The 9,788-nt window shown below is 40.9% G+C and overlaps 1 protein-coding gene across 1 annotated transcript in view; it reads left to right on the top strand.

The window, feature by feature from the left end:
- The window catches only part of HMGXB4 (HMG box domain containing 4), an 11,041-nt gene extending 3,712 nt beyond the window's left edge, over positions 1-7,329 (top strand). The window contains exons 5-12 of the mRNA XM_010141639.1: positions 1-468; positions 915-944; positions 2,148-2,229; positions 2,731-2,795; positions 3,090-3,195; positions 3,773-3,942; positions 5,143-5,265; positions 7,158-7,329. The exon at positions 1-468 is cut by the window's left edge and continues 16 nt beyond it. Coding sequence (XP_010139941.1) covers positions 1-468; positions 915-944; positions 2,148-2,229; positions 2,731-2,795; positions 3,090-3,195; positions 3,773-3,942; positions 5,143-5,265; positions 7,158-7,202 — 1,089 coding nt within the window. The 3' untranslated portion in view covers positions 7,203-7,329. The remainder of the gene's footprint in view (positions 469-914; positions 945-2,147; positions 2,230-2,730; positions 2,796-3,089; positions 3,196-3,772; positions 3,943-5,142; positions 5,266-7,157) is intronic.
- The last annotated feature ends 2,459 nt before the right edge of the window (positions 7,330-9,788 follow it).

Raw genomic sequence — 9,788 nt, 5'->3', positions numbered from 1 at the left:
CATGACCTACAGAGCTTCCTGAAGTCGTCCCGGAAAAAGCACAAACCACCTCCGGACTCACATCCACCCTCTGAGAGTTTTGGTGCTGACACCTCCCTTTTTTCAGAGGGCCGTGGGAGTGAGCATGAGATGTCAGGTGTGGAGGCACCGCCAGAATCTGGTTCCTCTTCTGGTGGGGAGTTGGAGGCTGGAGAGTTAGTGATAGATGACTCCTACCGGGAAATCAAGAAGAAGAAGAAGTCGAAAAAAAGTAAGAAAAAAAAAGACAAGGAGAAACACAGAGAGAAGAAGCACTCTAAGTCTAAGAAGAGTTCTGGGCACACTGCTGTGGCAGGAGCAGAAATAACAGTGTCACCACCACCCCCTCCCAGTACCCCCTATGTTCTTCCTCCACCTCCTCCTGCTGTTTTTCACTCAGATGGTCAAGGTGAGAAGAGGAGGAAAAAGGAAGACAAGGAGAAGGACAAAGCTGAGAAATGGGAAAAGGAAAAGGAAAGGGAAAGAAAGAAAGAGAAAAAGAAAAGGAAAGAGAAAAGGAAAAAGAAAAGGAAAGAGAAAAGGAAAAAGAAAGAGAAAAAGAAAAGGAAAGAGAAAAGGAAAAAGAAAAGGAAAGAGAAAAGGAAAAAGAAAGAGAAAAAGAAAAGGAAAGAGAAAAGGAAAAAGAAAAGGAAAGAGAAAAGGAAAAAGAAAGAGAAAAAGAAAAGGAAAGAGAAAAGGAAAAAGAAAAGGAAAGAGAAAAGGAAAAAGAAAGAGAAAAAGAAAAGGAAAGAGAAAGAGAAAAAGAAAAGGAAAGAGAAAAGGAAAAAGAAAGAGAAAAAGAAAAGGAAAGAGAAAAGGAAAAAGAAAAGGAAAGAGAAAAGGAAAAAGAAAGAGAAAAAGAAAGAGAAAAGGAAAAAGAAAGAGAAAAGGAGAAGGAAAGAGAAAGAGAAAAAGAAAGAGAAAAAGTAAGGAAAAATTGGAGGGAAAATAGAAATCGGGTGGTGGGTAATGGTGAATTAGGCACTCCATTAAAAAGGTATGTTAAATAGAAAGAGAAGAATAATACCAGGATTAATGGTTTCACTGAAACATATTTGCCAAAATGTGTCACACACTGTGATTTCTGTTTGTAGCAAAATATGTCATTCTGGTTTTGTGACACAGGCAGTCTTTAGCCCATAGAGGGTCTTTGAAAAAGGTTATGCTTCATTTGCTTGGTCCAGATTATGCACCAAGCACAATTGCATCATTTTCTAAGGTAACTGGTTCTAGCTATAGCCAGGCAGCTTTTTGGACTAGTGATGTAGTCCATCGTCATAGTTCCTGTAAAAAGGAATCGAGCTCTAACCTGAAAAGTGAAGTTATTTACCCATTTACTCATGTATTCAAATTAAATTCTAAATCTTACAGACTACCACATTCCCGGTTTTGTCCTGTTCTCCTAAATTCAGTTTTCCATTGTTAATGGATAAAAATAAGAGTAGGAGAAATGGCAGTTAGCATATGAATGAGTTTACAGGTGGCGTAAGTGTAGCTGTGTAAGTACATAAATGGGGAAAAGTAGTTTCTGTATGTTCACATAGACAAGAGTTGCTTTGTCTCAGGAAATGAGCAGGTGTAGCCCCAGTTTGTTCAGCCATTATTCTGTTCTATTTGGTAAGTTTTCTCTCATCGTAGCTCGGCAACTGCTCGGCAAATTGTGTCTCTGCTGTCAGTCTACTTATACTGCCTATTTGCCTGACAATTTGAAGAGTTTTGTAGGGATGGAACAAAATGGAACAAAACATTATGATGAGGACTGAATTGTTTTGACAGGTCTATAACAGATACTTTGAATAGTATAACAGATACCTTTTTATTAAGTTTTACAACACATACATTAACAGAGTTGTGTGTTGATCCTGGATTTAGAGTAGCAGGTTGTTGTAACTTTTGAATGAAATGCATTGATAAAGTTGGTGCAAGATAAGCCTTGTACTAAGGCTGGTTCTGGCTGGTTCCTCTGCTTTCATAAACACTAGATTCAACTGGAACACGTAAAACTGCTTTTTTAGGTTCCTGATCTAAGCACCACGTCTTTCTTTTTCAATAAATGCCAAACTCTTACTAAATTTGAGTAGGTCTCATCATAATTAAGAATCTTTGTTTCCTTCTCTTCTTCTGACTAGCCAAAGAAGAAGAACATGTCTGCCTATCAAGTGTTCTGTAAGGAATATCGTACAACTATTGTGTCTGAGCACCCTGGAATAGGTGAGAGAATAATCTACCCTTCTCTTCTCTTGATTATACACCAGTAGGATTAATTAGCAGAACATATCATCTCTGTTTCACACCAGCCTCTTAATTTTGACAGAAAGCAAAGAATTTGCCAGTTTCCCTTGAGTAAGAGTTGGCAAGGGGAACAGGAGTGGAATCTGATTTCTTTGAATTTTAACCAAACCATGAATCTGGATAAAGAAATTGCTAGCTCGCTCGCTCTTTAATGAGCTACCTTCATTGTGCCACTTTCCTGTATATACGTGTGTGACTTTATATTCCTGGTATCAGCTTTTGGGTTTTTTTTTTCCCCTCCACTTTAAACAGTAATGGGAATGCCCACTGGCAGTCATTTTCAGGACAGTGTGGAGAATTCCAGTTTCAGAATGGGTTGCCTCCTAAATGTGTATGCATGAGCCAGTAAATTTCCTATCATCTCTCCATGATTTTATGATTTCATTTGTTTGAAATGTTTTTCTTCTTTCCTACTGCCAGATTTTGGAGAGCTAAGTAAAAAATTGGCAGAAGTGTGGAAGCAGCTACCTGAGAAAGATAAACTGGTGAGTGTGTGTGAGATGCTGCTGTAAAATGATTTATGTAGACTGGGCTTTTAGGTCAGAGGATGCTGGCAGCGTTGCCACCGTACCTTGAAAAATGCTACCTATGTCCCCAAAGTATGGAAAGGTGGAAAGTGTGGAAACCTGGCCCTTGTAATCTTAAAAGCAGCCATTCTCTTCTTGTGGTGTTGCTTCACCAGTCAGCTACATAACATCATTCTGCCTCCAGGTCCTGGCATCAGGCAACAGAATTACCTAATGTTATTAATCTCTCTTTTCATACCGTGGTAACTGCAGATCTGGAAACAGAAAGCTCAGTATCTCCAACACAAGCAGAATAAAGCAGAGGCCACCACTGTAAAGAGAAAGGCATCATTTTCAGATGGTGCACCAAAAATAAAAGGTAATTGTTGCACTTCATTTGCTCCGGTATTCTTTTTCAGACAGGGAAGATAGAGTTGCCTGTGGAATAAGGAACAAAGGTTCCTTTCCCTGCTTCACACCCCTACCTGCTTCTCACAAGTCTTGATGTTTAACTCTTCACATTACTCTAAAAAACATTTCTGCGAGAGTGAGAATGACATCAGCATTTTTAGAAAAAGATTTCCTTGTCTCATCTGTAGAATGATACTGTTATTAGCAGTTTAGGGATGGAAATGTAAACCAGGAGGAGGCAGCAGGGGAGTTTTAGTGGGATTAGCTTGCTGCAAGAGGGAAAAGGGTTGTTCTTGGCTGGGTGTCTCTGTTTACCAAATATACCAAACCAAATATACCAAACCAAATCTCCCGTAGTGCATCTCGCTGAAGTAGGTGCTTTGCACACATACAAGGAAAATTTTGACTCCAAAGACGACAGGACCAAGTGCACAGAACTATTTAACCATCTCATGCCTTTGAGATTTGAACTTTTCTAAGTCAGTAGGCTTGTAAGTAAAAGAATGCAAGAAGAGAATGTGGAGGTTTGATGTGTGTGTTTCCAGCTTCTCCAACAGGAGTGATTTCCCCTCATAAGAAATCCCCCACCAGCACCGTGGTGGTGCCTTCCTCACCAGCCAAAGTCCCTGACACAGAACCTATTGATGTAGCTGCGCACTTACAGTTGCTGGGTGAATCTCTGAGCCTCATTGGACACAGACTGCAGGAAACAGAGGTGAGTGTCTGACCATCAGTGTCACAGTGACATCATGTAATCTACACTCAGGATTATTATTTTGTTTTGCTGAAAAGTTTAACTAATGCTTTTCTGTTAGGAAAAGAAACTGGAGATGGTGTGTCATGTTTCTTTGCATTGTTGTTTGTTTCCAGCGAAATAAAAAGCCTTCTTTCTCAGTCAGCGGTAGGCATCAAAGACAGACAGGTCCTTTGCAGCTCTAGGTCCTTGAAGGCAATTCTTAGTTCAGCAGACTCTTCACTCTTTTCTTACTGTATGTTCGCCTTGGATCTGATTCTTCCTTGCCATCTTTGCTCATCTCTGGTCCAGTTTTTATTACTGTCTCAAACCTTCTTAGAAAACCATCAGCCTTTACCAAGATCGTTTTTGCAAGCCCTATTGTTTTCTGGCAGTATCCTATTGCCAGTGCTTTGGATAGGGGTTACTATTGTTTCAACTTAACTGGTAACGTAGAAGATGTCATAGTTTAATGGTTTTCTGCTGTTAGATGATAGTGATTCTATGCATGCACACACATTCATTTTCAGAGCTCAGCCCAGCCTGTAAGGAGAACGCATATATGGCTCAAATTATACCGTTGAATTTTATGGCTAGTGTGATCATCTATCCCACTACACTTTCTTGTTTTATCAGCAGTAAAATAAATGTTCTTGCATTTTGTTTCTGGTATGACCGATTGAGGTCATTCTTCAGAGAAACAACCGGAGTAAAATCTCCCACTTCACAGAAAGGCACACAAATAAATTCCCTTTCCTGAAAGTATATCAATGACTAAACCATTTGTTACAGACTTGGCATTTCTTCAGACTTCCGTAATAAAACAACTATTGTCTTTAGGTCTTGTAGTTAACAAAATGGATGGTATGAAATGGCAAAGAAATTACATGACACAAAATTGCAGAATTAAGTGTTTTATGCAACTGACAACTTACTGACCTTTTCTGCTGTCCCCTACTTTATCGTGCACCACTATGTTGCCTACCGCCTTTGTAAATGCTCTGATCCAGCAGTCTGTCTATGAAGCACATGGGATAGTTCTGTTACTGTGTGAATAATGAAAGAGAACTAGAGGAGCTCAAGGATGAAGATACCGTGTCTGCATGAGAATCAGTACAGTTGTGCAAGATCCCTAATTTCCACTACTCATCCCTATCCATTTTTTTCTTATCTTACTTCCAGGGAATGGTGGCTGTTTCAGGAAGTTTGTCAGTCCTTCTGGATTCAATCCTCTGTGCTTTGGGCCCATTAGCATGTCTGACCACACAACTGCCTGAGTTGAATGGCTGCCCTAAGCATGTTTTGGTGAGTTGCTTGTGTTTATTTCCATTTCAGCACTGTTAATTTCAGTAGAGTCCAGCTAGAGATTTTTGATGAATCAGTCTTATGATGTGACTACAATTCCAGTGGAGTAAGAAAATTGTCTTGGTCGTAGTTGTACACTTTTAGAGAGGAATATTTATTGAAAGTCTTTGAGACATTACTGTTGTGCAATATTGTGCAACTTTTTTTCTCCCAGAGGCAACTGAACTAATATTTGTGGCATTGATTGCAGTGTGTGTATGTCTTGTTTTAGTGACTGAATCAATCCATCTGAATCAAATATAACCATATAAACACACCAGTATTTTTGAAAGTTCTAATTTTCTGTAAAACTAAAAGCCTTCTAGCAGCTCTGTGTCACATAAGCTGTTTTTCCTTTAGTAGCATGAAAAATAACTTGTGATCCTAATGTGATTGAGTAGGGCCTTTTCCATGTGACTGTAACCTTCTCCAAGGAAATAAAAACAGCCTCTGTTTTAAGATTCTTTTCCACTTTAAATTTCACTTTATATTGAGCCCTGATTTTGCAAGAACTTGTGGAATCTATGTAGCATGGTGTCAGGAGAGATTAAGACTGCAGCAGTGTAAAAGGAATCAGGAGTCATATCTCCAACAGGAGACATGAAAAAGCAGTGGAGAGGAGCAGAAATGAAAAATAAATATATAGTCTGCAAAAGTTAAGAGATTAAAACCGACAGAGAACTCAGAAAGAACAGAGAACAACGAAAACAACGTATGAATTGGCATGTTATAATAGAGCGGCCCAAACTGATTCATTCTGAGAACAGACTAGTAACAAGAATGAAGTTGACAGCTTAGGCTCCCACAAACTGGCTATCTGCATAAAAGCCGAGTCAGCAGGGTGTTCCCATCCTAAGCCGTGGAAAAACATCCTATGCTTTTTTTCCTTCTTGCTTGCCAAGTGCATTCAGAGCAGTGACACGCCATGACTAATGGTGCATATATTGGCAACTCAATTAACTTATTGTTATAAGGAGCAATGGAGCTTTAGGTGGATCAAAGCACTTAGCCTTCACTTCTGAAAACTGGCATCCAGACCTGATAATAAATAAATTATTCTGATTTTTACCATCAGATACTTAATGACAGCGGTGTTCTGAAACGTGGATAAAACCGTCAGTGCTCGCATTGCATGTCGGATGCAATTCCTCGTTTTCAGCCTGTAGGTGGCAGTGTTAAATTCTAGAATCACAACTGGTGCGGATCCAGCTCCTCTGCCTTCAGCACTTAGAAAGGGGTATTCCTAAGCCCTTCTTCAGCCATCCAGCCACAGGATAGAGCTTACTGAAGTACTGCGTTCAAAGAGCATACCAGTAATATACTGCTGGGTCTTGTCTTCTGATGTGCATGAGAAGGACTCTTACTTAGAATTCTATTACATTTCGCAAGGAAAACTGGAGGTCACTTATTTTTCCCATCTGAGAAATTCATAAAGGGCTTGTGTGTGTAAAGTCAAGTCATTTCTTTTTTATATGCTCAACTTTGATCGCTTTGCTGAAGTCCTTCATCCCCAGTCTTTCCTGCAGTTGATGTGATAGGGCCCTTGTGGCTAGTCTCGCATTCAGAGATATGAGTGTGGGGTTCATAAGGAAAGGTCACGTGAGGAAAGCCTCAAGCATTTTCATTGTGTCCAGGTGCTTACGAATACTGAGGCTACCTTTACGTTTAGTTAACATTTCCAAAGATGTGAAAATAAGCAGTGGCAGTGGCAGAGATGACTAGGCAGATTTGGTTGTCTCATCTTATGATAACTTGTTAGACAAGTGAACATGCTTAGTGCCCTCATCTGTTGTCATTTTTTAAGCATTTGAATCATTACCTGATACTAAAACATACTGACTTTCTTTTCCCAGTCAAACACACTAGACAACATCGCCTACATCATGCCTGGACTTTGATGGGAAGGGATCCCAGAATGAAATCAATCTCTGCGTAACTGACTTGTGTACATATGCACTATGCCAGCCTTTCTGAAGGGCTCCATGTGTAGGGTTTTAAAGTTTTATATCTGTATAGTATATACATGCAATTGGAACTATTTGACTTCTATTTCATGAAAAGCTGTGAAGCTAAGATGAGAAAAACCCTCTTGTATTGATGAGTGAAATGTCCTCCAATCTGAAATTATCTTGTATGAAGAATTCAGAAAGCTTTTGAGATACTCGCCTTAAATTCAGGTCCTTTAGTGGGGGAAGCGGACAGAAAATGGACTTCTCAATATAAAGAAAAAACATCACCGTGAGAGGGTCATTGAAACAGGTGGCCCAGAGAGGTCCTTGACTCTCCATCCTTCATGATACTCAAAAACTAAAAGAGCAGCCTGCTCTAGTTGGACTTTCTTTAAGCAGGTGGGTGGACCAGATGGCCTTCTGATATCCCTTCCAGCCTGAAGTATTTCAATATTCTGTGGGCAGGTAGAGAAGATAGTACATTTTGGACCAAGGAATAGAACTGAGCTCTTCACCAGCCCTATTTCTAACTGTTTTTCGGTTTAAAATCTACTGCTTGAGGGGAAAGCTGCATAGGCGATCAAAGATGCAGAAGTCTTTGCCTCTTGGTCACATCTTCCAGCCACTCCCTCTTCAGTAATAACTGAAAGTTGTCAGTGTCAGCTGCTGGTCTGGTAACTGGCTTTTGAAGTGGAAGATGACAGTGAATTTAATCTTTTCTTGTGGAGTTGCACCCAAAGCGTCATTAGCACGATGTATCAAACAGCTTGAGAGAACGAACCTCCTGCTGATTTTTCCAGGGCACAGTCAGCCTGCTTCGATGGAGAGGAGCATGAAAGCAGGTGGGAAAAACTTGGATTGCTTCTGCTCGTCTTGCACCTGTTTTGTGAGCAGACAGCTTTGGTTTCTGAGATCGCTCATGCCCATCCCTTTCACCAGCAGTACTGAAGGAGCTGTGGTGCTGCTGTGAGGCAGTGACTAATGACCAGTGTGAAGCAGTTATGGCTGAGTAAGGCACATGTGGGTTGCTTGGACTGATTCCCCTTCCTTCCAGCCACATACTTGGTGTTTGGTTTTCTGCTCCTCTGGAAGAGGGGCCGCAGGAGAAGATGTGATTCTCATAGTGGCTTTTGTGTGTCTGTATGTACGTGTATGTGGTGTTCTTGTCATGTATATTTAACTTTTACCAATATCTGTAACGGATTTTAATTTATCCTGTATATTTCTCTGTGTGTGTATATACATACATAATTTAAAAGGAAAAAGCCCTCCCTCCACCAACAGCACGTGGAAACTAAGAATCAAGTTTGCCTCACCCCACTTCCTGCAGGAATGGGCTGTGTGCATACCGGTAAACACTGACACTGTGGGGAAACCCCAGGAGGATTTTAAGTGTTTGTAGAAACAAGTTCTCTTGCAAAATATGATTTGACTCTAACCTTTCCAGCCTGAGTTTTAAAATGACTGAAGAGTACTTTTTTACGTCCAGTCTGAAATCTAGCTTCTGTTTTTCAGGGCAGTTGAAATTGAACTGCTCCTCGTCATTCCCCAAATCACATTCACTTAAATCCTCAGGTGTGCAGGAGGGTTTTTCTCCCCATTCCTCTTTACCATGTATTCCCCAGCTGTGCCCATACAAGGTAGTCTGTGTTTTATGAAGCTTTTCTCAGTGCAGTGTTAGGTTTTCTCAGTCAAGTAGTGGAGGAGGCAGAAGGTTCTCAGGCCACCATACAAGTTCTGAAGCCTCAGACCAGAACATACATGTTTTAACAATACGTGACTGATCCCAGCGAGCCTGGAATTGGGAAAGGCCCAACTGGGAGGGAGGCAGTCCAATCCTGCTTTGGATCCAGGCCCATACAAAAGCGTCTGATGTTGGGAGCGGCACAAAATCACAGGCTGTTTCCAGCCCCTTAAAACACATTGCGGAGAAAGGGTAGATCTGCTCTCTAAGGAACAGGAGGGGATCAGCTTCAGCTGTCAGCTGTATAGTGGAGAACAATCTTGAGTGAAAAACACACACACAACCTGGTGTCTTGTATTTTTATTAACATTTGTACACTTTGTATAATCGGTATCTTGTGGTATTTGGTACTAGAGGGAAAACTTTGGCAAGACTTAGCAGTTTTTATATTTTTGGTATTCCTTGCTGTTTGATCCAGATTACAATTGTACAAAGAAACTTTTTTGTACTGTACTTAGAATATAATTTTTTTTAACATTTGGAGTACTGTCATTCATTTCTGGCATGCACTGTGTTTTCTGTGGCTGTTGCTACTACTAGAATTGAGTTTCTCAGCAGAACGCATCGTTAAACTCACTCAGTTCACAGGCAAGCGGCGCCGTTTCCAGTAGCACGGTCACCCAAAACATCGCTCAAAGACCATGGACCGTCTGGGGACCTTTTTGAGGGAAACGTCCCGCCACGGGTACCATCGGGGCGGGGATGTGTGTGTCTGTTTCCTGCTGCCTCACCTCAGGTGAGGATGAAGAACAGCACACGGGACGAGCGCGTTACGCGGGATGCTCGGCGTG

Source organism: Buceros rhinoceros, unplaced genomic scaffold (genome assembly GCF_000710305.1).
Source record: "Buceros rhinoceros silvestris isolate BGI_N320 unplaced genomic scaffold, ASM71030v1 scaffold29218, whole genome shotgun sequence".
Lineage (NCBI taxonomy): Eukaryota > Metazoa > Chordata > Aves > Bucerotiformes > Bucerotidae > Buceros > Buceros rhinoceros.
This window is presented reverse-complemented; position numbering and strand designations above follow the sequence as displayed.